We start from the raw sequence: 27,618 nt of genomic DNA, 5'->3' as shown, positions 1-27,618 counted from the left end.
CAATAGGCAGGAGTGTTGGCACCTGGACTTCCTTGACCATCCATGCTTGGTCCTCCCTAAAGACAGGAAGTTGTAGTTTGCATTCGCTAAAATGATACCCTCTGGACTTGGTGTGAGCCCTTCTCCCTCCCCCCACCCCTCATCCCCATTGGTGACCAAGAGAACAGAGCCCCTCTTAGCCAAGTAAGCCTGCAGCCCCTGCCCCTCCCAGCTTGAGGTGGTGCCGGCCAAGCATTTGGGACAATTTGAGGGAATGTGAACTGCAAGGTGTGCCCGGCAATGTGCAGGTCAGGAAAGAAAGCTGGCGGATTAAGCCCACAGCCTGGCCTGGATTTTCCTCCTGGCTCTGTCCTCAAGTGCCCCGGCCAGTGTATTTTCTCCTCCCTGCATATCCTGTTTCAGTTTCCACCCATTCTTTTAGCGGGGCACCTGTGGGTGGTGTGGGGGCAAGAGGGAATATTTTGTTCCCAGACTGCAGGGTCCCTGTGCATGTGTGACATTGCTTCCTTTTATTGTCTTTGCTTCAGAACGCAAACGGTGAGGTGACAGACTTCCTGAGCTTTTATACGCTTCCCTCGACCATCATGAACCATCCAACCCACAAGAGTCTAAAGGCTGCTTATTCTTTCTACAACGTTCACACCCAGACCCCTCTTCTAGACCTCATGAGTGACGCCCTTGTTCTCGCCAAAACGGTGAGGAGCAGAGTGGAGGGAGGGGCTGGAAGCCCGCGGGGCAGGGGCAGGGGCAGGGGCAGTGGAATGGCGGTGAGCACAGCTCAGGGAGGCAGCTGCCGTGGGCTGGGGGCTGTGAGCCTTCCAGGCCCTCCTGCTCCCCTCAGGGAGGACCCAGCCGTTCTCGGCAGCGAGAAACTAGGAGGGAGCAAGGAGCATCCACGTGAAGTGAAGGCATTGAACTCCTCCTGATTTATTTCAGTGAGTTTCGTTCTCACGGGAGGCGCTGCCAAGGAGCCTGAATAGCCAGGCCTGCTCGGGCAGGAAAGGGGTTCTCCTTACGTCTTCCCCAGCGTGGGAATGGGGAGATTGGTCTCTGTCGTGGTGAGTCATGGAGCTGCTGACTGTAGAGCATGGGGGGAGGGGTCCAGGCTTCTCACACCGTGAGGTCATCTTCAGTCAGTTCTCCGCTGTGGGTCCTGCCTGTAGTGAGCCCAGCCCACGGCGAGCCAGCTGGGCAGTGGGCGCTCCAGTCCCTGCCCTGGGAGCGCTTCAGGTCGAGGTGGTAAGATACAGGAAGTGGCTTCACCACAGCCTCAAAGCAGCGTGTCAAGTGCCATGAAATCACAGGGTGTGCACCGAAGGCCTGAGAGCCAGGGTGTCCAGGGAGCGAGGGAGCAACGCAAGTGCTGACAGGAGCAGCTTCTCCAAGAAAGGGGTGCCGGGCTTGGTCTGCAGAGAAGACTCTGGAGGTTACTAGAGTGTTTCAGGGAGAGTCAGCAAGGAACAGCAGGAGCAGTGGCCTGGACGCCGAGTGCACCAGTGTGCTTGGAGGGACACTGAGGAGAGGCCAGGCAGGGTGGCCGCAGAGTGGCCTGGGAGCCCCCACTAGCGAGTGGGCCCTGGCTGGAGATGGGGGTGAGCATGGAAGCAGCTGGGGCTTCAGCAGGAAGAGTGCGCCCATGGCCGCCTGTAGAACAGTTGACGAGATCGGAAGGGCAGGGAGGCGAGGTGGCGTTTACCTCTCTTCATGGGTTCTCTGTGCTCCCTGCTGTTGTGCAGAAAGGGTTTGACGTGTTCAATGCACTGGATCTCATGGAGAACAAAACCTTCCTGGAGAAGCTCAAGTTCGGCATCGGGGACGGCAACCTGCAGTATTATCTTTACAACTGGAAGTGCCCCAGCATGGGGGCGGAGAAGGTGCGTAAGCCGCAGGCCGCTTGGCCAGGGAGCTGTGGGGCAGCGATCCCGCGTCGGTCTGGGCCCTGGTTAACTGGGTTTGGCCCCCTGAAAAGTCCCCTCCCTCTGACGGCCGGACCAGCAGGGTCAGGGTGCCCTTTTAGCAGCTGGTATGAGGGCGGCAGAGGGGATGGGCTCCAGAGCCACCCAGAGCCATGTGAGCCGAGTTGCCCACCATTAGCCAGAAAGTTTAGGGTTGAAGACTTTTCCCTCTGCTGGGCTGCTGCCTGCCTCCCAGCACGACCCTCCTCAGCCCTTCCTCCACCTGCTCCAGAGGGCAGCCCGCGGCTGTGGGCGTGGTCAGCAGTTACAAGAGTGAGTGACCGCTGGGGGGGCCGGCCGGCGACTGGTGTGCTCGAGATGCTGGCAGTTGCTCTCCAGAAAGGACGTGATAAATGCGTGAAGCCTGGAGCGGAGGGTGAGCGTGAGCCTTGGCCCACTGTGCATCTGCTCACGTGGCCCGGCGGCAGTCGTGGGCTGTTGTTTGGCACCTCAGGTCTGAGTGGGGAATCGGGAGAGGCCTCGGACTTCCGTCACTCAACTCTGCCTCTCCCCGTTGGCTCTCCTAGGTTGGGCTGGTGTTACAGTAACCAGTTGCCAGTGAGATTCTGGATAAAGCCACTGAGAATTCAAACCAGGAAATGGAACCCTACCACTTGTTGGTCCACTTTTCACAAACATGAGAATCCCTGGCAAAGGGAACAGAAGCGAACCGGCTTTACCAAACAGCCACTGAATTTGACAATTGTATTGTGATGGCGTAGGCTGCGTGATGTCACCTCTGGCCGTGTCTCTGGTCTCCCTGTTTTCCAGTTAATCACATCCTTATGCAGCCGTGATCAAGGGAATGTAACTGCTGAAAACTAGCTCGTGATTGGCATATTATGGAGTTAACGGGTGAATAATAAAAATATATATATTATATATATATAAATATTTTAAATATCTTTCATGTTCCAAATGTACAAGGATGTTTGGTCTCTAATGAAAAGCTGAATCCGGATCATTCCTCAAAATTAGAATCAAGGACAGTGCCGTACATACACATTGGTACAGTGACTGACTTCCTTCTGAAAGCAGGCACTGGCTTTTCTTGGGGGAGCAGGAGAAAGAGGATGTGGGGAATTTTGCCCAGTTCCCCTTCTCAATCAGCTGGGGTGATTGGCTTGGAGAAGGCGGGTGAGGCGGAGGGACTGTGCCAAGCTTTGAGGAGGGCTCAGGTCTCCCAGGCTGCAGGTGGAGTCCTGGCCGGGGCTGCCCCTGCTCAGAGGCCGGCCTGCTGGCCCTGGGCGTTGTCTGCGTTCAAAAACTGGGCGGCAGTGACGACCTATGAAAGCAGAGTTCATTGAGTCCCTTCCTCCATCCTCTTGGCCTGCTCCCTGTTGGAAGTTCTTCTGCCAACTCTTCAGCCAGCTGTTGCCAATCTTATAGGCACGAGTACCCTGTGAGGTTGTTTTTCCACTCCCACGGGTGACTGGCAGTTTGAAGGGGACCTTTGACCTCCTTGTAGCATTTGAGACTTTGAGGAGACCACGTCAGTGTGATCCCTGTTTAGCTCATCTTAGAGCAAAGAGCCAGCCCCCGATGCCCCGGGGCTGGTTGGGTGAGGAGGGTGTGGGGCCGATCCCCAGGCCCCTTCAGTCCAGTCCCTGGCCTGTGCCTTCCAACCCCCTGGCCATCTCTTGTACGCCTTTCCAAGACACACAGTGTTCAAGGAACGGCAAGGAGCGGTGGTTAGACACCGATCTGAACTTGGCAGCAGACATGATTGTGTGTTGCCATCGTCCGAGTGTCATTTTCACTGGTGGTGGTTGGTGGGCGTTTGTGGTGGTGGTCACGGTTCTTGCCGCTGCCCGTTTCCCCACAAGGAATAGGGCCTCCAGGCACGAGGCTGGGCAGGCCTTCCCCTTTCATGCTGGCCGAGTGGCTTGGGAGGGGTGGGGCCGTGGGGTTGTCAGCAGCCCACACCCGGCCTCTGTGTGACTTTGGCTCTAGAAGAAAGTAAACGGGTGGATAGTGTGGTGTGGGGTTTCCCGGCTGCTGGCGGGGGAGGGAAAGGAAGCCTCAGTCGGGCGGCTGTCTCGGCCTGGCCTCGCCCCCTGAAGCCAGGCTCTGCAGGCCAGCAGGGCTGTGTTTCAGCCTGCACGTTTTGCTGAGGTTTGCCAGAGGCTAATTTTGCAGTCCCCAAAGCTGGAGGAAATTGTGTGCTTGGGACAGGGGCTGTGCCACCTGCTGGGACATTGCCCGCTCTTTGCAGACCAGATTGGATTTTCATAAGAGGCCTCTAGAGGCCTCCCTTTTCCTGTTGTCCCTGTGCTGCAGCCTGCAGGCACCAAAGATCATGGCTGACCTTTGACTCCTTGACTCCAAGATACCCAGACCAAAGAAGCTGCTGTTCTTAGCAAGATACTCACTGCATTCCGCAGACAGGAGGAGTCGAGAAGCGGGGCTTGCCTTCCATCCTTCAGATATCAGATACCACCCCGAGCAGCTCGCTCTGCTCAGGCTCCTGAGGATATCAAAGAACAAAGTGCCCGACTCTTTCCCACCCCGGGCAGGACCTGGAACTCGGAAACGCTCCCTGTCAGAGGCTGGGTCTGCTCTGGACCAAGTCCCAGCCCGAACTGCCCCTGAAATGCGGGGTGCCGGACAGCCCCTGGAGTGAGCTTTGTCTTGGTTGACCCAGGTCATGGAATGGAAACTGAGGCCTGTGGCTGATCTGGAAGAAACAGGTCTCCTGGAAAGGCCTCAGTGTCTCCCTCCAAAACTGCGTGGCCTGCTCCTTGGACTCTGTGGTTCATGGTGGGGGCCCTGCCCCACCCTCAGCATAACCCCCCAGGCTCCGCGAGTTGGCTCGGTGGCTGCGTTATCCTCCTTTTTGTCCAGACAGCCCTTGGGTTCCTCAACTCAACCCCTTCCAGGACTCCAGGTCTGAGAGCTCAGAGAGAACCATTGTTCGGGGCCCCAGGCCTCCCCACAAGGAGCCTTGCAGGATGGCGGAGCCACAGCCGGCTAGAACCAGACAAGGGAAGGACCTGGGGCCTCCTCCCCTGGGACCGGCCCCGGGCGGCTGCTGCTGGGGAGCCTCCCAGGCATGGCCCTCCCTCTGCGCCACCAGCACCCCTTGCGGGCACCGGGCTTTCCGACTCCCATGTGTCTAAATGTTTCTCCCCTGCCTTTGCATTGACCCTGCATTTGACCCCAACCCTGTGGCGAATCCCCATGGCCTCCTGCCTCCATGTAGGGAGGGAGCTGGGGAGGAAGGAGGCCCGGGCTCTGGACGAAGGTCTGTCCAGGGCTTGTTACCCCACACGCCTAATTTCAGAAATGCTAACGTCTTGTTTGAAGGCTGGCCCGCGCCAGGCCACTTCAGACCTTGCCTGCACCTCCTTTCTAACTGCCATTGCCCCTGCCCCCCCACTTGCTGGCTCGCTGAAGCCTCCGAGTGGGTGTCCCAGTGGTCGTTAATCCTTTGCTCAGAGATGACCAGCATTCAACCAACCCAAGGGATGGCCCAAAGGCCTGGAAGCCCTAGGGCACTGCAGCCCAGCGGGGTGGGCGGGGGTAGCTGTCCGACCAGGGAAGGGGGCCCGGAGTGGATCTCTAGCCAGTGCCTAAGCCTGGACAGGAGACCCAGGGGGTGGGTTCTGCCTACTGCAGAGTGAAAGCAGCCCTGCCAGTCCCTGGGGAGGCTTCGCGGGACAATTTCGTTCAGTTAAATTAAAAAACCCTGGTGGACTGCAGGCAAGGTGCTGCCTCTGGGAACAGGGAAGGGGGAAGCTTCGCCTTTTTGTCTTGGCTTTCTCTGGGCTGTGGGAGGGGCATCCATTTCCAGGGTGGGGGAAGAACTGCATTGTTCCGCTTGATACATCTCACTTGTTTCTAATAAAGGAAGCAGCTGAATAAACTCCTGCCCTCCTGGTCCTCCTTGCTCAGCAGGTGGTGGTAGAGCAGCTAGAGTGTCCCCCCCCCACCCCATTAAGGGCCAGAGGGCCCCCTCCCTGAGAGAGAGCGCCCTGCAGGGAAGGCTCTTGGGACCACCAACAGGACAGCTTTTGAAGACACATGGCAGGGCTGCCCTTTCAGGGCAGACTGGGCTGTTTTCCCCCAAACCTCTGCCCACCATTGCAGAGCTGGTGCTGACCCGGCTTCACTCCGCGTACCGGGAGCAGCCGGGCGCTGTGCCAGCACCCAGCACCTTGGCAGAGGCGTCGAGCCCGGGCCGGGCTCCTGCCACCCAGGGCAGATCGGCCCCTCAGTCCCAGTCAGCACCTTCCCCTTCCCCTCGTTCAGATGCCACGTCTCCCGCTGGGCCCGGGGCCGGTGGGTCTGGGGAGCCACCAGGGCTGCTCTGAGCGCTGGAGCTCAGCAGGCCCCGCTGCCCTCCCACCGAGCCGGCCTCTGGGAAGGGCCCGAGGAACTGAAGGTATTTTAAAATATATGTATGTATACTTTTAAAAGATTTCATTTATTTTTTTAGATGGGGGGAAGGAGAAAGGGAGAGAAACATCAGTGTGTGGCTGCCTCTCATGCGCCCACCACTGGGGACCTGGCCCACAACCCAGGCATGCGCCCTGACTGGGAATCGAACCTGCGACCCTTCGGTTCGCAGGCCGGCACTCAGTCCACTGATCCACACCAGCCAGGGTATGTATTTTTAATATATAATTTTTTTATCCTCACTGAGGACATGCTTACTGGTTTTAGAGAGAGAGGGGAAGGGGAGGGGGGCATCAATGTGAGACAGAAACATTGCTCCATTACCTCATGGGGGCCCTGACCAGGGATCAAAACCTGTGGCTTTGGTTTACAGGACGATGCCCCAACCAAGTGAGACATGCCAGCCAGGGCGCCCTCTCAAACTGCTCATTCGTTCCCTGACCCTGTGCTCCTTTCAGGCTCCCATGGCTGGTGCCCCTGAGCCCCTTTCCAGGGACCTGGGCCCGGAGCTGCTGTCGAGCTCTGTGCTTGCTCAGTGTTAGCGTTGTTGCCTGATGGGACCCAAGGAGCCAGGGCTCCACATTTAATCCCAGAAAAACGCCTTTCTGACCGGCGTTCCCTGGATTCTATCATCGGCTGTCTCGGCACGCTCTCCTAGCATCTTTGGAGACAGCCCGCAGCAGCCTTTGCCACCAGGCCTTCAAATGAAAGGCTGCTTGGCAGGTGGAAGGTGGGCCCCAGGTTTCTGGGATCTGTGTGCCCTGCCCAGTCTGCAAAGTTGGGGATCTGCATGAGGCCCCTCGGAGTCCTGCCCCCACCCCTTTAGGGCCCTAAGAGTTCTGTCCTGGTAGAAGCCCGTCCCCGGCTGCCACCCCATTTAAGGCTCCTTCGGGGGTTGGTGGGACAGCTTGTGACTGGTGCCCTCAGTCTTAAGGTGCGGGCAGCAGCTTTAAGCTAAGAAGAGGGGTAGGGGCTATTTGAGCGGCAGCCCCTCCTCCAGTGCCCCCAGTAGCCCTAGACAAGTTCACACCCTACCTGCTGGAGGTGGAGGCCCGAGGGGCTCTGCCCCCATCCCTCCCCGTGGGCTGGTTGAGGCTTCGGGTGCTCGGGGTGGCAGTGGTAGAGGAAATTTCCTTCTTTATTTTTAAAAATAGTCTTGTTCTACCTACCGTCCTCTCCAGGGCTCTTCTAACACGAGCTAAAACCTACTTCTCGGTGTCCCCCGGGCTCCCAAACTCAGCTTTTCTGGCTTCAACCAGAGAAGGGAGCTCAGGTTCAAAGGCTAGAGCGAAGAGCCCAGGAAAACCTGATGGAGGGGTCCTCAGGGTGGCCAGTGTCAGGCTGGGGGCCACGGGGTGTGGCTCAACGCCTTTCAGGGCGCCGATGGGATGAGGGCACCTATATCCTCCCCAGGTCTCCGGGCGGCAGCAGGCCCGGCTCTTCATTTGCTCCAGTGCAGGTGGGCCGAGGACGCAGGAGCTGGGGCCGTCCTCAAGGCTGTAGGGCGAAGATGAACCACCCGTTCTTCCAGAGGGGCTGCGGCAGAGCCTGGTGAGCAGGCAAAGGGGGCAGGCTGGGCCTCCCACCCCCGGGGGGAGGCGGGCCTCTGCCCGGCAGGCGCGCCTGTGTCGGCAGAGCCCCGAGGCCGGTCCGCCCGGCCTTCAGGAGTGCTGGGTTTGGATATGGACAAAGAGCGTGGCTGGTGACAGCGAGGCCCCGTCCTTGGAAAGCAGGTGGATGTGGCGGTACCCTGTGGGGAGGGTAGCCAGATGTCGGGGCTGTGCAGGGTGCAGCCCACACCCCACCCCGGGGGCTGATCCCAGCTGGGGCCTGGCTCAGGAGAGGCTCTCACGGGAAGTTGCCAGCCCGAGGCCCGGACCCCTTTCCCTTTCCATCCCCACCGGTCCCACCCACCTTGCTTCAGGCTGTTGAGAGGCAGTGTAAACTGGCCCACAAAGTCATTGGGGGACGCGGTGTCATAATCTTCTACCACGAACCGGACCAGCACCAGCTCCGGAACTCGCAGCTGGAACTGCAGGGTCTGCCCCCAGCGGGGGTTGAAGCCTGGGGCACGCACAGGCGTGACGGTCACGGCCAGCGGCCCCTGCCCCCCGCAGCGCGCTGCCCTCTGCTCACCGCCCGACTCTGTTTCCACCAGCACGCCCGCTCACCGTTGTTGAGCACGTAGTTGGTCTCCTTTCGAGCACAGTCCACTGGCACCCCATGGGTCTCAATGCGCACCAGGGGGTCCACGATGGAGTTCGGCTTCTCCGCATTCAGCTTGGGCAGCTGCTGTGCGGTCAGCACCTGCAGGGGGTGAAGAGGGGCTTCAGCCTGGACGTCCCTGGGGCCCCTGCCTGCCCTCGGCACCCACCCAGGACTCACACCGCCCTCCCACCACGCAGGCCTCCGCTGCTTCCTCCATGTCAGGCCGGCCCCCCCCAGGACCAGGGCCTCCCGAGCCCAGCGCGGCGCCCAGCCCAGGCTGCTGACCTGGATGGTGAGGGTCGTTCGGGGCGGGCCAGGGCACTCCGGGTCAAAGTCGGTGTCGGGCCGCCGCAGGCACTCGGGTTTCAGGATGTAGCCGCACTGCCCATTGACGAGGAAGCGCCCAGCGTTGAGATCCATCTCATAGCCCGGCGTCTGGAAGTTCAGGGCCACTGTGGACACAAGGGGGTCAGGACGGGGCTTCAGTGGCCCTCTCGCCGCTGCCCTCTCTCCCAGACAGACCTGCAGGCAGAGGACTTGGTTCCTCTCCAAAGAGGGCCCAGGGCCCTACGGTCCGGGGAGCACTGCCCTGCCCCCACCGTGGCTGGGAGCTGGGGGAGCATCATGGCAGCCAGGCGGTCCAGAATCCATTGTTCCCTGGTGTCACTTGAGGCTGGAAGGTGGGGCTGAGCAGGGCATGCCGGAGAGGCCCCCAGAGCCGGGGCCTGAGGTTTCAATAAGGTACCCCAAGGGGCCACACTGCCCTCCTCTGGAGGGCTGAGCATGGTATTGCGAGGGGCACGTGTGCATATGTGTCAAGGGGGCACATGGGGGTGGAGAGGTTTAACTTCTACATACCCTGCTCACAATTTTTTAAAAAGGTGTTATTTTTTCTTTTTAGAGAGGGGAGGAGGGAGAAAGGGAAAGAAACATCAGCTGGCTGCCAGTGGCCTCTCGCACGCCCCCTACTGGGGACCTGGCGTGTGCCCTGACCGGGATTTGAACTGCAACCTTCCAGTTCACAGGCTGGTGCTCAATCCACTGAGCCACACTAGCCAGGGCCCTGCTCAATTGTCATTATCAACAAAACACTTTTGGCTCTGGCCTGATAGCTTGATTGGTTAGAGCATTGTCCCAATATGCCAAGGTTGAGGGTTCAATTCCCCATCAGGGCACATGCAGGAATCAACCAATGAATGCATTAAGTGGAACAACAAATCAATGTTTCTCTTCCTTCTACTCTCTAAAATCAATACCTAAAAATTAAAAAAACACAAAGTACTTTGTTCCCCCTCCGGAAACCTGTGCAGCCCTATCACTGCCGGGGCCTGCCATGACACCCCGGAAGCCATCCCACAAAGCATTACTACCCCCGCTCGCTGCTCGGCGGCCCCTCACCCAGCTGACAGCCTGAGTTCCACATCTCCTGGGGGCTGTAGTTGGCGGAGTTCATCCGAAGCCCCAGTGGGTAGACACGGGTCAGCTGGCGGGCATTGTGCCGGACGAAGCTGTTCCCTGGTGGGAAGTTGGGGTGGGATTGTTACAGGCTCCTGGGGTATCCCTCTCCTGGAGGGTCCGTAACCCCTCCCCCAAGTGCTGAGACCTGCTGGGAACAGGCTGAATTCCCATCCCCAGCTTCCCCTGCTCCAGCTCCTCTTCTCTGACCCAGGGGGTGGGGGAACCTCAGGAGGAGGTTGCTGAAGGCCAGGGCAGGGCAGGGTGCCCCTCCCGCGTTCCTGACTCAGCACCTGAAACACCTGGCTCCAGACTGATACCGCGCCGCTCCTTACTTATCCCACACACACCCTCCAGCCACACCGGCTTCCCGGAGCCCTTCCTGCATGCCAGCCTCCAGGCCTTGTGCAACCTGGTCACCTGGCTGCTTCCTCATCCTTCTGCCAGCTGTCTTCTCAGGTGTCAACTGTCCAGGAATCTTTCCCTGATCTCACCTGGGCTCCCCCGTCCCTATCAGGGCCCAGCTGATCACCCCCACATCATAATTACCCAGCTCTGTCTGGCTCCACCAGTAGGCTGTGTGCCCGGCGTGGGCCGGCAGCAGGCTCCCTCCTCCCTGGGCCCTCTCCCCACCATGCACGTGGGGCCCGGTGCTGGGCCTGTGCTGTGCACCGATCCCCTGATCCCCTCTCTGGGGCCCTCCTGACCTCTTTATTGCCCGCAAAGCCCTCTCCATTTCCTTTCCAGACCATCTCCAGGATACTGGCCCTCCCCCGCCCCCCACACAAGAAGCCCGCAGTCCCCCAGCTCCTACCTGCCTCTCGGATGAGCTTCTTGGCCTTGCGCTCGCTGAGGGAGCTGACGTGGCAGGGCTGGGACAGGGCAGGGGCAGGGCGCAGGGTCCGCAGGCGAGTGGCACAGCAGTACACAACCAAGGCCGACAGTTCCGGGGAGATCTGCTTGGCCTAGGAGACGGGCCTCAGGGCGGGTCCCCAGCCTCGGCCCCTAGTCCTCCGTCCGTCCCTCCCTCCCCTGCCACCTGCCCCAAGCTCTGCAGCAGCACAGAGCCCACCCCACGCACCCCGCGCTTCTGTTCGACAGCCTCCATCTCCTCTTCCTCCTCCTCCTCTTCCTCGTCCTCCTCCCGGTCTGAGAGAATTCGACCGTCCTCGCCCCGAACACCTGGCAGTTTCTTCCCCTTGACCAGGACCCGGCCCTTCAGCTGCTGTGGAGGCCAACATGGGACAATTAAGCCCTCTTCCCCTGTTGGCCAGGTGGCCAGTCATTCGCCGCCACTGGGTGAGAGGCTGGCTGGGGGTGCGAGGCCAGGAAAGGGACACAAAAATGGGTGGTTTGTAATATTAAAAAAACCCGGAAACAACCTGGAGCCATCAATAGGGGACAAGTTAATGAGGTTCCTCCAAACATTAGAACACTACGCAGCGGCCGTTAAAATGATGGAGGCAACTCAGGACTGAAAGAGAGGTCACCTTCTTCAAAAAAGATCTCAATGAATGAAGTATAGAACATGGGATCACATGATCATCTTTGTGTAACATTTGAAAGAGAAGATGGCTATGGACGGGGGTAAGTATGCATGGGAAAATTCCGGAAGGATACACGAGAAACTGCGGAAGATGGTTGCTTCATGTGGAATAGGGTGGGGTGAGCTCCAGTGGAAGAAAACCCATTCTCCACTGTATTCACTTATGTACAGCTCGATTTTTTTTTTACCATGTGTGTTTTTGTATGCTAATAAAAAATCCTATTACACACACACAGGTGGATCAACATTTTTCACATATTTGGGATTGGGAGTAGGAGGAGAGTTTTCTCAAGGAGGCGGATAAAATGCTTAGGGGTTTGGAAGGAGAGCAGGCAAGACCACCCCTGGCCAGGGCGCTGGGACAGCTGCTCCGGCCACGGGAAGAGGTGGTTTAAGCTGCGCTAGAATTCTAAGCAGGTGGTACTCGGCAGGCCAGTTGGCTGGGAAGGGGGCGCCAGGTGGAGTTGGGGTCAACCAAGGCCTTCGAGGTGGGATGGACGAGCTCGCAGGGACTCTGGGCAGCGAGGCAGAGCAGAGGGGTTGGCGCCAGGTCACGGAAGGCCTTGGATGCCATGCAAGAGGGTGGGGTTGGGCTAGTCAAAGACAGAGGGCAGGAAACTAAGACCATGAGGTGGCAGGTGTCGGAAAGGAGGGGCAGGAGAAGGTTCAGGCAGAGAGAGGGGAGGGGCCTGGACCAGGGCGGTGGCATGAGCGGGGGCGGCCAGTGGACCGCAGACAGACGCGTCGGGGGGCGTTACCTCTGGGGATGGCAGCTCTTCAGGGTTCTCGGAGTCCAGGGCCTGTGTCACCAGCATGTCCCCCAGGATGGTGCGGAGGTGGCGAGCCATGACAGACTGCTGCTCTAGCCCACAGTGGTTCTCAAGGGACAGGATGACAGGGTATGGGGACAGCTGTTGGGGGGAGAAGCAGCAGCTCGGAGTCACTCGCTCCTTCTCGCCTCCTCCCCTCGCAACCAGGACCCCTGCTACATGCAGCCCCCACCCCCTTTAGGACAGGCAGGCAGAGGCGGGGGTCGGGGGGAACTGAGTCAGCGGGGCATGGGGCACGCACCGGGGTCGGTGTGCGCGTGGAGGGGCAGAGGTCAGATATGGGCAGGGGCGGACCGTCCGGGAGGCTAAGGGTGGCTGCAGAACTGGTTTGTTTTTATAAATGCTCTTTGTATGTTCATGGCATTGACTGCATCATGATTACAATGCAAACTTTTCCCCAGTTCATTTGTTGGCAGTAAGATTTGTGTAGCTTGACCAAAACTGCAGTTTTACGTAGACGCCATGTTAGGTCTCTCTTACGGCTTACTCTTTGGGAATAACGATGGAAATGTCCTTCCCTGCCCCAAGGTTTTCTTCTGGAGAAATGGTGTGACTTTAAACATTTACTAAATACGAGGGTGGGAGAAGGCCTCTCACTCAGCTTCATTCTGCCCCACTGGCCAGCCGCCCCGGTGGCGCCCGGTGAGTGAGTGGCTCTCTGGGCAGAGGTTTCTTCTGGAAGGGCTACGGGTGGCTGGGCTCACCGTGAAGGCGTGGTCACGCACGACCTGGACCACGTCTCGGAAGAGGATCTTGGAGGTGAGCGTGTGGCCGTGGTAGATGATGGGCTCCCCTCCTGGCCCCTCCCAGCAGTCCAGCTCCACGCAGCGGCACCCCTGGGCGAAGGCCCTGCGGACGGACAGACGGACAGGCAAGGCATCATGCGGATGTGGATGGACAGATGAGAGAAACAGACCGAGCCAGGTGGGGCCCAGGAAGCCCACAGCCCGACTTGAGCTCCATTTCCCCACCAAACTGGGCTCCTGGGGGTGCTCACTGCCCCATCCCTCCCCTAGGCACCTAACGTAGGCCTCGGTGCTGCTGGGGCCCCCAATCTGGGAGTCAGTCAGGTAGGTGTTGTGGGAGGAAGAGATGAAGTAGTGGGCGAGCGGCTGGTCCATGTCCTGGAACACGTGCTTGTGGGCCTGGTCCAGGGCGGCGCCCTCGGGCGACAACAGGTACATCATGAAGCCATCCAGGGTCATTAGTTCATGCTGCTTGGCTGCAGGGATGGGCAGAAGCCAGCATCAGGCTGCATCGGGGAACCCTGTACCCAGCCCCAAAAGCCCCCAAAGTTCACTCCACTTAATAACGGCCTCCTGACTACTGACTCAACTCTACAAAGCTATGCCATTTAATCTTTAGCCAAACTCTGTGAGAAGGGACATTAATATTTCATTGTACAGATGTGGCAGCTGAGTCTGGGGAAGGCAAGGCAGTCCTTCCGAGATGGTACCCACAGCCAGGAATAATCAAGCCCACTTTGCTGGGAATCCAGAGCCGTCAGACACCACGACCTGCTGTGCTGGCCCCAACCCATCCGCCAGGCCCCACCTGTCTCATTGAGCTCGTAGGTCTGGATGAGCTGCTGAGCATGGGCCAGCGTGGCGCCGTCCTCGCCCTGGTCCTCCAGGAACTCCTGCAGCTCAGGGGCACTCAACACGCGGTCCTCGCCCGAGTACCGGTGGAAGATCTCCTCCAACTCGGGGCGCTTCAGCAGTCGCAGCAGGAACTCCTCGATCTCAGCCCCCTCCAGCCGCTCGTTGTTGGAGCGGTCACACTCCTAGGAGACGGGGAGAAACTCAGAGGCGGGGACGCCCTGGGAAAGCTGGCCGGCACCGACACCCCCGGCACCTGCCCTGGCCGCAAAGGCAGGTGTCCCCCGTTTCGCGGTGGAGAGGCTGAGGGCTGGCGAGGGCTGGTCGCACTCAAGCACACACAGCTGGTGACCTGCAGGGCTGAGGTGCCACAGGAGGCCTTTCGGGTTCCGCGCATGTCCTTCTGCACCGTGACCTAACCCCAGAATCAAGATGCAGGAGGAAAAATGGCGACCCTGGGGCAGGACTGAGCCCCTGTGCCACACTTCCCCCTCCAGTGTTCGCGCCCAGGGCCAATGAGGGTCCGCACGCAGCTGCTGGACCAGGGTACAGGTGCCATGGCTCTCCTCCTTTTCAGCATCACAGGCCGGTCACACAGTCAACAAGCACACAGGAGCCTGCCACGTGCTCTGACTGGGCCAGTGACACAGAGCCCAAGCCTGTGCACCCCGTGCTTGGAGTAGAGGTGCCACACAGGCCACAGTGGAGGCAGGTGCACACGCGCACCTACGAGCCGGCTCCTCCCTTTGCTCCCGTGTGCGAATCACACATGATCACCTGTGCAAAGGGTGCCGTGTGAGCTTAGAGAAATAGAAACTACAGCTTCGCTGCTCAGTTGGGAGGGCGAGGAAGCCCAGGGTCGTCCTTACCCTCGGGGTCTGCCTGAGGGCAGGAAGGAAGCTCTGGGCCAGCACGGCCACCCTGGCCTGTAGCCTCAGGACAGGGCAAAAGGGCAGGTAGGCTCAATGTGGCCTTTCTGCTGCGCGAGGCCCTATCTCCACAAAAGCTGGATGGAAAGGAAAGCTGATGACTCAGATGGCCAGGGGAGGGCAGGGAACAGAGGTCAGAGGTCAGCGTGGTGGCAGGGGCCCACCTTGAAGAGGCAGTAGGCGTACATGTCATTCATGTCCACATTGAGCATTCTGAGCAGGCTCTTGATCTCCTTGAAGCTCATCTTGCTGTCCTGGTTGGAGTCCGCCCGGTGCAGATAGGAGTGGATCCAGGTGTGGGTGCTCAGGAAATACCAGCAACAGGCTTGGCACTGCCCCCAGCTGACAGGGAACTGACAGGCATGTCCCCACCACCTGGCCCTGGGGCCTCCCCAGTGTAGGGGCCTGTGGGCTCCGCAAGCACAGTGGCAGGCTGTCCCCCATGGGGCTGGGGCTCCTCAGAGTCAGAAGGCCGCGCCACTGCCCTCAGTTCTGAAGACAAGGGACTGGGGACTCTGGCTCAGGCTGCGGACCTCCGAAGGATAGGGCAAACCTCCCCTCGGCCTGGGGTCCTCCAGGGACAGGGCCGGCCTCCCTCCACCCCACCCCTCGCCAAGGCCGCCCGGCCCCGCCCAGGTCAGGATATTGGTCCAGGCGCTCGCGCTGGGTCATGGCGTCCAGGCGCGCTCGCAGCTTGGCCAGGCCGCGCACCCAGCGCTGCGCCTCCTCGGCCGTGGGCGCCACCAGGTCCAGGTTCTTGCGGCGGCCCTTGAAGGCGATGGTGAGGCAGCGCTCCGGAGCGAAGGCTCCCCCGAAGCGCCGCAGGCCCTCGGACTGGTGCCCCTCGCGAACGGTGTCGATGTGCTGCACGAAGACTGCGGAGAGCGATGGCCACGCGGCAGGGTCAGGCGGCGGCCCGGCAGGGCGCTGTCCCGAGCCCGCCCGGCGCCCGGCCGCCCCAGCTCACAGATGTGCTGCGACGGCGCGCGCGGGATGCGCCGCTGGAACCACACACTCAGGCCGTCCTCCTGCAGCCGGTACAGCCGCTCCTTCTGCCACTTGCGCGAGCGGATCTTGCAGAGCCGGGAGCCCCGCAGCATGGCGTGCACGTCCTCATCCTCTGTCAGGCCTGCGGGTGCAGGGGTGGCAGGGCGCGGTAGGCGAGACGGGAGGCCGGGGTGCGTTAGAGCCTGGCCCTACCAGGACCTCCTTCCGCGCTTCCCCCAGTGGGGCTGTGGCCTCCCTCCCTGGGCGTCTTCAAGCCCATGCAGGACTCTCTCCCCGTAGTGGAACATGCCCTTGATACTGGGTTCGACCTGCGGCTTGGTGCGCCACACCCAGGTTCCCCTGGCAGCTGTGCCACTACCAGGCCCTTCCTCTCTGCAGTGCCCTCCGGAGGCCCTTCAGCAGAACCACCCCTCCCGCAGGGCGTGGGGCTCAGGTCTCACTGCCATCCCTTCTGCCACCCTCCTCCGTCATGGCCTCCAGCCTTCAAGCCCGGACTATGTCACCTCCCCTTTTCACAGGATATGAAACCCTGACCATCAAGAAAGCAGTGTCATTATCTAACCTAAATCTCTTGCTGCAACGCAAGCTCCTCACTTCTGCTTTCCAAAGAGTTGGAACTGCAGAGGCCACTCTGGCTCCAGGGCCACAGATCAAAGCCTCCAGGGCCTGCCTTGGCTGGCCAGGGGCTGACCTCCAGGGGTCCGCCTTGTGCCCCGGCGGGCCCAGCTGAAAACAGGGTCTCCTGTGACATTTGGCATTTGCCCAGCCACTGTCGCAATCCCATGTCACCCCTCAGCCCACATATGTTCTCCAGTCACAGTGTCTACTTTCCCTAACAAGACAAAATGCTTACAAAGCACCTACTGCTCACGCCTCAGAACCTGCTCACGTGTTAACACAGGAGGGAACGGGCAGAGAAGATTCGGGCACCTTCCGGAATTCTAAGGCAAGGAAGTGGTGGAAAGAGGCTACAAACCCTGAGGTCAGGCTCCAGAACACTTGCCCTTGGCCGCTATGTTGATCTCCTACCCTCAGCTCCTACCTTCTTCCTTCCCTGCCCCCACCGCCACGCTGGGCAGGACAGGCATGAGAGAGCAGACTTTAATTAGTTGTTTACTTTACATTCGATTTATTTGAACTAAAAGAAAAAGATCGCTCATTTCTCCTACCCACTACCCACCCCGCCAACCACCTGCCCCCACCTCTGGCAACCACCAATCTGCTCTTTGTAGCTATGAGCTTGGTTGTTTATTTATTTTTAGATTCCACATGTAAGAGAGATCATATGGTATTTGTCTTTCTCTGTCTGACTGACCTCACTTAGCATAGTCGCCTCTGGATCCAGCTGTTGTGAATAGCAAGGTTTCGTTCCTTTCTACAGCTGAGACCATGCATATATATCTATCTACCTCACATCTTCTGTATACACTCATCTATTGATGGACGCTTAGTTTGCTTCCTTATCTTGGCTGTTGCAAATAATGCAGCAACGGATATGGGGGTGCATATATCTTTTTGAGTTAGTGTTTTCATTCCTTTTGGATAAACACCCTGAAATGTGAATGCTGGATCATATGATAGTTTTATTTTTAATTTTTTTGAGGAAGCTCCATACTGTCTTCCACAGTGGCTGCACCAGCCCTTACGTTCCCACCAGCAGTGGACAAGTTTCCCTTTTCTCCACATCCTCGCCAGCACTTGTTTCCAGCCTTTCTGATGACAGCCGTTCTAACGGGTGTGAGGTGATACCTCATTCTGGTTTCAATTTGCATTTCCCTAGTGATCAATGATGTTGAGCATCTTTACATGCACCTCCTGACCATCTGATTGGGGTTTTTTGTTGTAAGTTGGGGTTTTTTGGTTTGTTTTTTTTTTTTTGCGCTATTGAGTTGTATGAGTTCTTAAAATACATTTTGGATACTGGCCCCTTATCAGATACATGATTTGTAAATATTTTAGAAGGAGCAGAATTTAAAGTCAGCGTTCCGGGGAGTCAGGTCCTAACTGCCACCTCCCAGGAACACAGCCTTGGTGGCACTAACCCGTGACCGCTCTAAGCCTCGTGCTGGCCATTCACTCATTGTGTGAATCAATGGGGCGCCAGCTACAGAGACGGCTGGGGCAACGTCCAAGACTCAGTCCAGACGGTGCCCTGCCTGGCGGTACCCCGCCCTGCTTGGGTTTGCCTCCCCGGAGGTCAACACAAAAGGTTTAGGAGCCTGGGGACAATGGAAGAGGTGGAAACTGGGCAAACCGTAGGGCCACACCCTTTGGAAGGAGTCGGGCAGCCGGGGGTGGATGAGGGCCCAGGATTTTCAGAGAACCAAAATCTGGATTTGTATGTGAGGCCTCCAGACTTTTCCATGTTGGCAACTAAATCAAATTGAAACAAACAAAAAGCCCAAAACGCTACTTTGTGAGCCAAAGGAGAAGGGACTGTGGGTTTCTCCTCCTCCCTTTATTTTAACAAGCCCCCCAAACTGGGTTTGGCTTCAGGCTTTGTGGCCCCAAGGCCCCCCCCGTCCATGCCCCCCGGCTGCAAACTCTGACCTAAGGACTCAGGTCGAACTCCCTGGGCCTTCCTCTCACCCCCTCGGGGCCTTTGCTGTATCCCCCTCCCTTCTGTCCCTCAAGGTCCAGCTCAGACATTACCTCCTCTAGGAAGTCTTAACAGCATGTTTTACTTTAATTAAAACAAACATCCCACCTAAACTGTAATTTCGGTGGACTTGAATAAATTCAGGGGCGGGGTGAGACCTAGCATCCTCACCTCAGTGCACGGCCTGGAAACAGGCTTGCGGCTCGTGTGTCCTGAAAGGTGGGGACAGACGGGCAGACAGCCGGGGCACTGAGTGCGCCTGCCCCCGGCCCTGCCCCTTCCCACCGAGTTCAGAGCAGACGCCTCGTGGGTCTGGGTTTCCCAATTGTGGCCGTGCATCGCTCTCACCTGCGGGAGGCTGCAAAACCCACGGGCCAGGTTCTCATCAAGCAGGTGTAGGTGGGGCCCGAGCCTCTGTGTGTTTAAGAATCCACCCTGTGACTTTGAGGGCACCTGTGACTGAGAATCAGGGCATCGGGGGCAGGAGAAGTCTGCCATCCTTTGGAGGCCAAGATCCCCCTTGGGGCCAGCCGGTGGCCCCAGTGGCTCCAAGGGGTTTCTCAGGGTTTAAGCTGCGGCCCTCTGGAAGGGTCGGTGCCCACTTGGCGCCCTCTAGCCGGGAAGGGGAGATGGAGTGTAGCGCGCACCAGGCCAAGAGGCTCACCAGGCCCTCAGACCCCCACCCCCGCATCTGGCAACCTCTGAATTCTCTCCTCCTGAGAAACGGCGGCGGGGTGGGGGCAGGACAGCCAGGGAAACCTGCAGGGCCACCGCAGCTGAGCCCACCCATCCTCCGCCTCCCCAGCTGCTCGGAAAGGGCCCTTCATTTGCATGGCTACCAGACTCTGCAGCGGCAGCCACCTCCCCTGACCTGGCCAGCCCTCGATGCCAAGCCCGTAGTCGTCGGAGGGCGGGGTGGAGAGGAGGGGCGGGTAGTGAATGACTAAGGCCAGAAATGGAGGTGAGTCACTGAGGGCCTGCTTTGTCCAGAGCCTTCTGCAAACAGGACATGGAGACAGGCAGCCTGCACTCTTGACCAGCCTGCAGCCGGGACAGGTTCCCACGTTGAGGGGGTCCCCGCTTCCGGCCCTCACCTCCAGCTGCCCCATGAACCTCTCAGGGGAAGGTGTGACATTCCAGTCTGTCTACCCAACAGGCACTGGCCCTGGGTCACACTATCTGCTCAGCCACACCCCCAGTGGAAAATCCAAGCAGGATGAGGGTGCAGGGCCAGGTTGGGCCAGGTGCTGAGTCTGTTTCCCCAGGGCTTGAACTTCTGAACCTTGGGGCAGTAAGGGGTTGGGGATGTCAGACAAAAGGGGCAGGACCAACAGAGGTAAGGGCGTGAGGTGAGGAGGAGGGCCTAGGCGCCGGGTGCAGATGCTGGGAAGTTCCTGGCTCTTTGCCTGCTACCCAGTAAACACTTATAGGCCCTCCCAAGCCCAAACCCATGTGTGTCTCCTCCGTCTCATTCCTGCCTGCTCGGACCAGGTGCACAAGCTGCCTGCCTCCTGCAATTTCTGTGGGTTCTCTATCCCTACATCTCTGCCTTGCAGCTGGGCTGGGCAGCACCATGACTCCCTCGACTGTGGTGGGGGAATAATCATGAAATAAGAGCAGTAAAAATGAGGACAGACAACAGCCAGAATGTGGAAACCAGCCAGGTGCCCTTTGATGAATAGGCAGGCAAAATGGGGTGTTATCCATACAGTGCAATATTATTCAGCCATAAAAGGAGCAAAATACGATTTATGCTACAACATGGATGAACCTTGAAAACATTATGCTGACCTGGCTGGGTAGCTCACTTAGTCAGAGCATCGTCCCAATATGCCAAGGCTGCGGGTTCACTCCCAAGTCAGGGCACATACAACACTCAACCAATGAGTCCATAACCAAGTGGAACAAATCAACTTTTCTCTTTCTCCTTCTCTCTCCGCCTTCCCCCTTCTAAAATCAATACATAAAAAATAAAATAAAATAAAAATTATGCTAAGTGAAATACACCAGACCCAAAATGACAAATATTATGTGATTCCATTTATATGAAGCACCTAAAATAGTCACATTCATAAAGACAGATTATGTCACTTTTACTTCAATTAAAAAAAAAATCAGAGACGGAAAGTAGACTAGAGGACCAGGGGCTGACGGGTGGAGGGAATAGGGAATTACTGCTTCATGACCACAGAGTTTCTGTTTAGAGTGATAGAAACCTTTTCAGAATAGATATCACAACACTGTGAATGTAAATAATGCCACCGAAAAAGCCACTTAAAAGTGGTTACAATGGCCGATTTTATCTTATATACATATTTTAACACAATTTTAAAAAAATATTGCTGTAGTATGTCAGAAACCATTGTACTACATTGAAATGGGTGAATTCTATGGTATGCGAATTCCAACAAAGATGTCAAAGGGGCGCGGCGGAGCTACCTTGTCCAGGGTCGCAGGGGGCTGAGAGGTGAGGCTGGAGTGCGTGAGAGTTGGGGAGCCGCCACCCCAGAGCTGCACGTGGCTTCAATGACCCAAAAGCACATAAAGCGCTCCGTTTAGGGCCTAGCCCACCGCAGACTCTCAATAAATGAGAATAAAGAAGGAAAGAAGGAAACTGAGGTAGTGACCCAGGAGGGAATAGGGATCAGGGACCAGGTGTCCCACTACGTCTGTCCTCCTCCGTCCCATGGCCCCCAGCGGGTCCCTTTTCCTTCCCAGTTCCGTGTTGTCCGCTGGGGCTCAGACACCTCCCTGAGCAGACGCTGTATCTCAGCCCCTAGAGAGGGGCTGGGAGGCGGTGAGGGGTGGGCAGGCCCTCGGTCTCCCAGCTGCCGCCTCCAGACGGGCTGGTGTGGCTGCGTGGAGGCTGGAGGCCTGAGCAGCTCTGTCTCGGCAGCCAGAGCCAGGGGCAGGAAACGGCCTCAGTGGCAGAGCCGGAAGGGTTCGTGGGGAAGGCCAAGTCCATCGCTGACCCCCGAGTCCCACCCTTTTCACGGATGGGCCACTGAAGCTCCGAGAAGGCAAAGTCGTGGAGGCTGCCAACGGTGTGGGCCACCCAAGGAAGGGATGGACGCAGGGGCACGCAGGGCAGAGGCAGGGGCCAGAGCAGGCAGGTGGGCGGGGAGGAGCTGTTGTGAATTAACGGGGTGCGTGCACAGAGGGGTAGGATGCTAGGAGGCAGAGAGCAGGGTGTGAAAGGAGTGGCAGGTATCCAGTGAGAGTGTGTGCAGGGTGCTGTGTACATACAGGGCGTGTGCACTGGTGTGTGTGTATGGGGTTGGTGGGAGGGAGAAAGGTGGGTCAGCTTGGGGAGGAAAACAGGCGATGTGTGCGCGCGCACCAGTGCACACTCAGGACGGGCACGTGGGGCTCCAGCAGGAATGTGAGACATGCAGGGAACAGTGACAGCAGACAGCTCCATGCCAGGGGGGCGGGGGGAAGAGCAGCCTTCCCTGGGGCCATGAGGGCGAGGAGTCCCAGGCACCTTCCCACCCAAACCCTCTAGCCAGCAGGCAGCCCCAGCACCTCAGGGACCGAGCATGTCCCCCTTGCTGCCACGCCCAGGGCCAGAGTCCAGCAGAGCTCAGAGCCCGAGTCTACAACATTCCTTGGAGAATCAAGAAAGTCAGGAAAGGCAGGCGGCACTTCTCCTGTGCCTGGGCCGGGCACGGTGAGATGGAGACGGCAGCACCCTTCCTGGCCAGGCCGGGACAGGCACAAAGCCTGTTTGGAGACAAGGCTGTGGGAGAGGCTCCCTAGCGCTGAAGAAGGAGAAGGGGCTGGGGGTGCTCACAAGGCGTGACAGAGTCAGCCCCCAAGTCCTGCCCGGATGCTCCCGCTTAGCCAGCAGGGATGCCTGCCCTTCCCGCTACCAGGCCAGGCACCCGCGAGCACTGGGGGCTGCTCTGAAGACACCCCCTGCCACCCCGGACAGCCCCACTCACCCCGCAGGAGACATCCTGGGCAGCCCATCGGCAGAGCCCTCCTGCCCTGTGGCACCTGGCAGTGCGTGCGGGCCGGGGAGGGCAGGGCGCGGCGTTCTGCCCACTCAGTGCTCTGCCCACTGGGCGGACCGCGGGCAGGGCGGGGCTGTGGGGCACAGAGTCAGAAAGGGGTTCTGGGAGACAGGGTTGTCAGATACGATTCAGGGCGCCCAGGGAAACGCGAATTTCAAATAAACAACTAATTATATTTTAGTATAAGTTGTCCCAAATTACTGGTCGGTTTTTGAAATTCACATTTCACCGGGCATCCTATGTTTCATTTGGGAAGCCTGGGAGGGCACCCCTGGGAGCTGGCAAGGTCACCAAGGGCGAGAGGCCCTCCCCAGGAAAAATCACTCATTCAGTCACCGTGTTCGGAGTTTGGCCCCTGGGCCAGGCTGCCTGGGTTCACGCCCTCTCTCAGCTACTTCCCAGCTTTGAACCTCTGAACCTGTTTCCTCATGTGCAAGATGAGGCTCATAGTACCACCTGTGTCCTGTGACTGTGAGCCTTCAATGAGCAAGTCTGTGAAATGTCTCAGCATAAGTGTTACAAAGGTGTTGATTAGTATCCACTCATCCTGGCAGCAAGGAGTCATTCTTGAAACCTGGGCCTTGGCAGCAGGCAGGCCGAGGCTGTGTGGCCTCGGGCCAGCGACTTCGCCCCCTTGGCCCCGAGTTTCTTCTCTGTTCTGTGAGGGCGGCGGCAGCAGCAGCACCTTCCCCCGGGGCTGCCACTGCCGTGGAGTAAGTATGATCTGGGCTGATGCAGCCTTAGCACTGGCCTACACCCAGCCTGGCCTGTTGATGGCGCTCACTGGTCCCTCCTCACTCTTCAACTACTCCCTCGCTTCCTGGGGACAGGCCAAGCCGGCAGCCACCCTGGGGCAGGGCTGGGGGAGGGACCCCTGGCTCCACAAATGACTCCCACTCATCATGAATGGCCGTTCCGCCCTCCTGCTCCTCATCCTGGCTCCATCCTGGCTCCCGTGTGGTCCTAAAGGCCCTTTCTTTTGGGGGGGTCCCTCTGAGCCTCTGACCCCTGAGCCACTCCCTGTCCTAATATCTCCCGTGACCTGTTCTGAAATAAAATATGTTCTGTTAGCCTAAGGGGTGTGGCTGTGGCCGTGAGGGTCATATCAGGCCTACCCTGGTGGTGAGTCGAGGCCTGGGTGTTGACAGACTGAGGGACTGGGCCCCAGGACACCTGGGTTCCCTCTCTGCCCTGTCCTGAGACTCGGTGAGGCCCAGGGAAGGGGCATTCCCCACACTGGACATTCCTCTCTCAGCAGTCACTCAGCAGGACCAGGCAGTGGTGAGGAGGGAGGCGGCCAGATGACATTCTGACACCCACATATTTTGACAGCGTCACTGTGACAGAGTGCCCAGAGCCCCCGTGCAGCCTCACGCAGCCTGGGCTCCGCTGTAATTGTTTGTTTACAAGTGTCTCCTGCCACTAACCGGTGCACTCCCTGAGGGCAGGGCGCTCATCTGCGTGGCCCCGGCCCCTGGTGCCGGGCCAGGCTCGCCGATGAGGCCCAGCGAACGTGCGGGGAATCAAGAGGCAGGCAGGTGTGCAGGCCGCCAGCTCTGCCCTCCCCTGGCAGCCAGAGGCCCTGTGAGTGGCTGGCTCCTTGGGCTCTCTTCAGTGGCACTTCAGCTCCCCGTGGCTTTCCTCCTGTCCCCAAACCACCACTGCTCCTCAGCCCAGAGAACGAAGGACACTGCCACCCACCAGAGACACCTGTCCAATCCCACCGACTGCAGAGCCCAGCCCAGTCTAAACCCTGGGCGGTTCCGGAACCCATCTCAGCTGCACCAGCCCAAGTCTGTCTGCCCAACCGACCCCTCAGCCTCCCCGCTCCTGGTCTCTCTGTTTCACCCCTGCGTTCATCCGAACCAGCCCTGCTGGGCACAACTCCGGCCCTCCAGAGAAAGTCCCTAACGCTACAAGGAGGGGCCTGGGCGATCGGCTCTACCTGCCTCTCCCCTTTGCCTCGCTCCAGTCTGTGGCTCTTGGGGGCAGCCAGAGCCCTCGCTGGTTCCCCAGCCTCTCCCTTACCCCTCCCTTCCTAGTCTCCTTTCTGTGCTTCATTGTCTGACCTCCTTCCCGATGCTCAGCTCCCTAACGGCCAGGACTGTGTCTGTCTTATTCATTGCTGAAACCCCGGGGCAGAGCATACCGTAGGCACTCAATGAATGTTTGTTGAATGCATGCGTGACTGATGGCAGGAGGGCAGAGATCACGTCGTAAGTCTCCATAAGGAGAATGCCAGGCATGTTGCTCAGAACATAGTGCTCAATACATTCGGATCGAATGAGTGGCAGGAAGGAGCAGTAAAAAAACGGGGGTAGAAAGCAGTGGCCAAAAAAAAGGCAAGACTGGCGACTGGGACCCCTAAATTCTGCCCCAAGCTTCACACAGGTCCCCCGGGCAGCCCTGTCCTTCTGTTCCTTCAACTCCGCACCCCATCTGTCCATCGTTTACTATTCTACAAACAGCAGTTCCGATACCCCGGTTTCAAGGCACTTTACATTTTACAAAAGACTCACACATATGCCCCGTCTCTCAAGCCACTTAACCACCAAGTCAGTGCCTCCTCGCCCAGACTCTGAGGGTACCGGGGGCGGTGTGGGAGGACACAGCCCACAGGCCAACCTGTGCCTCTTATTAGCTGTGTGGTCATAAACAGATTCCTTAACTCCTCTGGGTCGGTGTCCTCATCTGTGTCATGGGGATTGTGCCATCTACCTGTCAGGAAGGCGAAGACTGAATGCCCGCCACATATGTGACCGCCCAGTGCTGCCTATCTCTGGAAGATGCTTAATAAGCCACACATTCCCTTCCCACAGGGATTTCTCCCAAAATCTGAGATGGGAACTTTGGTTTCTGATACTAAGGACTGTGTTCTCAGCAGTTAGACCAGTCCTACCAGTGTCTCTGCAACCCCCCTGGGGGCTGCTAGGTTGGAGGGCTGGCTTGAGAGGTGAGTCTCTTCCCCAGCTCTTAGGCCCTCCTAAAGGCGGCCAAGAACCTGGGACGCCCTGGGACCCTCGCAGACCCTAGAAGGCACGGGGTGTTGGAAAGGTGGACGCCCCGAGCCTGTTTCCCACTCCACCCTCCGGGCCCTCAGGAACCCCCAACCGCCCAGACTCTCACTCCAGCACGCCCCGCGGCCGCCTCCTGGTGGGAAACAAAGGACATACTGGGAGCCAAGCTTGGGCCCGGGGACCTCGGGCGACCGCAGGTGCGGCCCCCAGATGGAACGGTGCTGGCATTCCACACCTCGCCATACTACCCACGATCCCCTGCAGCCTGGGAAGCCCCCTAACGGTTCGCCGAACACCCCGGCCCTCCCAGGCTGCGCCGCAGGAAGCAGTCCGTGCCCACCCGAACCGCCCCCGCCGGTCACTGACCCATCTTCTTCAGCGCTCGCAGCCCGGGCCTCCTGGTGCTGCCGTCCTGGGGTGCGGGCGGGGGCGGGAACGCGACAGACGCTGCGACCTGGGCCGGCACCGGGGGCTCCCGGCGCCGGCGGCTCCTCCAGCGGCCGCACAGCATGCCTCGGGGGGCCGGGGCCCAGGCCGGGGCCGGGCCGGAGTCTGCGCTCGGGAACAGGGCAAGGGGACGCCGCTCCGGCCCGGCCCCGGATCCGGCTCCGGCTCCGCGCGCGGTCGCAGGCGAAGAAACTTAGCGGCGCCGGGAGGGAGTCGGGAGGAGTAGGTGTCGGGAGGAGGCTGAGTGGAAGGGACGAGGTTCTGGGAAGGAGGGACACGGCGGGGGGGGCGGGGCCGAGGACCGCGCGAGGGAGGTGCGAGGGGAGGGGGCGGGGACTCCAGGCCCCGAGTTGGGCCCTCCGGGGAGCCCGGAGAGGGGACGGGTTCGAGCCCCCTTGCCCCGAGCCTCCGCGTTCGCCCTCTGCTCCTGACTCCCCATTTGCCCAACAGATCCCAGCCTCATCGGTGACCGAACCCTCCATTACGGGCATCGGAGGGGGCGAGGGTTGTCCTCCCGCGCAGACACCGTTACCTGGACTCAGTGCGGACTCGGGACCCCTCCCCGCCCTCTCCTTCTCCAGTCCCACCGGGAGGCCTCAGAAGGGAGCCAGGGAGAAGACGGGGTCTGCAGGGCGGCTCGTCCCGGGCCAAGGGTAGTGGCTCCCGGAAAGCGGATAGGGCCCTGAGAGCAGAGCCGGGCAGCAGCGCAGCCCGAACCGTAAGAGTAGAGGAGCGGGAAGTGATGGGTGGGGGCGCAGGAAGGCTCTTGCTGTGACCTCATGGGATTAACCCTCTCCACGCCCGGCAAGTTGCCAGCCTCTCAGCGCCGGCCAGATGCCGACCCCTTGGTTGTAGGAGTCTCGCGAGGTTGACTGGTCTGGACCCTACAGTCGCTGGCAGAACTGGGTTTTGGGGTTCCAGGCTTGGAGGGGTTGGCACCCTCGCCGGGCGCGTGACCGTCCCGGGACAGCCGCTGCACGCTGCGTAGATGTCTGTAACATCAACCCGTGGTTGAGCGTCGAGTGCGGGTTCTAGTGATAGTGTCTAGTGTACACTTACCATATATAAAAACCGCATGCGTGTTTGTTCAGGAAGGATGGGATGGACAGGTGACTGCGTGTGCGCGCACGTGTGAGTTGTCTGTCACAAGTGCCCTGGGTCGGCGGCGAAGATCTGGTCGCCCGCTGCCACTCCGCAGCGGCCAAGAGCGTGGCATCAGGACGTAGATTCCCCAAAGATTTGCCCCAGGCTCTACCCCATTCTCAGACACCCTCGACCCAGTGATTCCACACGCTGGTTTGGGTCCCCATCCCTCTCTGGATTTTCCTTCTGAATGTCAAGTCTTCGCTTCTACACTTTTGATCCTGCAATTCCTTCCTCCAGAAGGACCTCCCTCCTTCTTCTCCTGGCTTAAGCCTTCCCAAAGTCAGCTCCGATACTCCTCCTCCGGAACTCCAGACGCCAGGGCAGGCTCCCTGTTTTATCCACAGCGACTGGTGTCTGAAAAGACCTGGGTTCGGCTGACAGACGTGATTCCACCAGGGGGCGCGAGTACTCCGTGTTACCTCACTTTGTCCACCAGGAGGCGCTTCCGCCCGCCTCTAGCAGAGCC

At 59.1% G+C, this 27,618-nt stretch overlaps 2 protein-coding genes across 2 annotated transcripts in view; one reads left to right on the top strand and one right to left on the bottom strand.

The window, feature by feature from the left end:
* NMT1 (N-myristoyltransferase 1) overlaps nucleotides 1–2,847 on the top strand; it is a 30,876-nt gene extending 28,029 nt beyond the window's left edge. Inside the window, exons 10-12 of the mRNA XM_054593162.1 lie at nucleotides 528–695; nucleotides 1,737–1,874; nucleotides 2,483–2,847. Coding sequence (XP_054449137.1) covers nucleotides 528–695; nucleotides 1,737–1,874; nucleotides 2,483–2,503 — 327 coding nt within the window. The 3' untranslated portion in view covers nucleotides 2,504–2,847. The remainder of the gene's footprint in view (nucleotides 1–527; nucleotides 696–1,736; nucleotides 1,875–2,482) is intronic.
* Nucleotides 2,848–7,964: 5,117 nt separating this feature from the next.
* On the bottom strand, nucleotides 7,965–26,121 carry PLCD3 (phospholipase C delta 3). Its single transcript, XM_054593274.1, has 15 exons — nucleotides 25,926–26,121; nucleotides 15,887–16,048; nucleotides 15,566–15,794; nucleotides 15,084–15,213; nucleotides 13,947–14,175; nucleotides 13,413–13,614; nucleotides 13,097–13,241; nucleotides 12,321–12,473; nucleotides 11,098–11,241; nucleotides 10,831–10,981; nucleotides 9,960–10,076; nucleotides 8,847–9,013; nucleotides 8,525–8,660; nucleotides 8,268–8,417; nucleotides 7,965–8,103 (listed from the first exon to the last, which is right to left on the bottom strand). The coding sequence occupies exons 1-15, from the start codon at nucleotides 26,068–26,070 to the stop codon at nucleotides 8,015–8,017; spliced, it is 2,349 nt and encodes a 782-aa protein (XP_054449249.1). The 5' UTR covers nucleotides 26,071–26,121; the 3' UTR covers nucleotides 7,965–8,014.
* Nucleotides 26,122–27,618: the final 1,497 nt, after the last annotated feature.

Source organism: Pteronotus mesoamericanus, unplaced genomic scaffold (genome assembly GCF_021234165.1).
Source record: "Pteronotus mesoamericanus isolate MK-2021 breed Mesoamerican mustached bat unplaced genomic scaffold, CSHL_Meso_final scaffold_408, whole genome shotgun sequence".
In the NCBI taxonomy this organism is placed as follows: domain Eukaryota; kingdom Metazoa; phylum Chordata; class Mammalia; order Chiroptera; family Mormoopidae; genus Pteronotus; species Pteronotus mesoamericanus.
This window is presented reverse-complemented; position numbering and strand designations above follow the sequence as displayed.

What these genes read in the sequence shown, in the direction of transcription:
- PLCD3 (XM_054593274.1), bottom strand. Translation starts at nt 26,070, where the DNA reads ATGCTGTGCGGCCGCTGGAGGAGCCGCCGGCGCCGGGAGCCCCCGGTG. An exon ending in TGCGTGACCACGCCTTCACG is followed by an intron (nt 12,474 to 13,096) that starts GTGAGCCCAGCC and finishes TCCCCCCAACAG; the next exon opens with CTGTCCCCATACCCTGTCAT. An exon ending in AAGAGCTGCCATCCCCAGAG is followed by an intron (nt 11,242 to 12,320) that starts GTAACGCCCCCC and finishes TGGCCTCCACAG; the next exon opens with CAGCTGAAGGGCCGGGTCCT.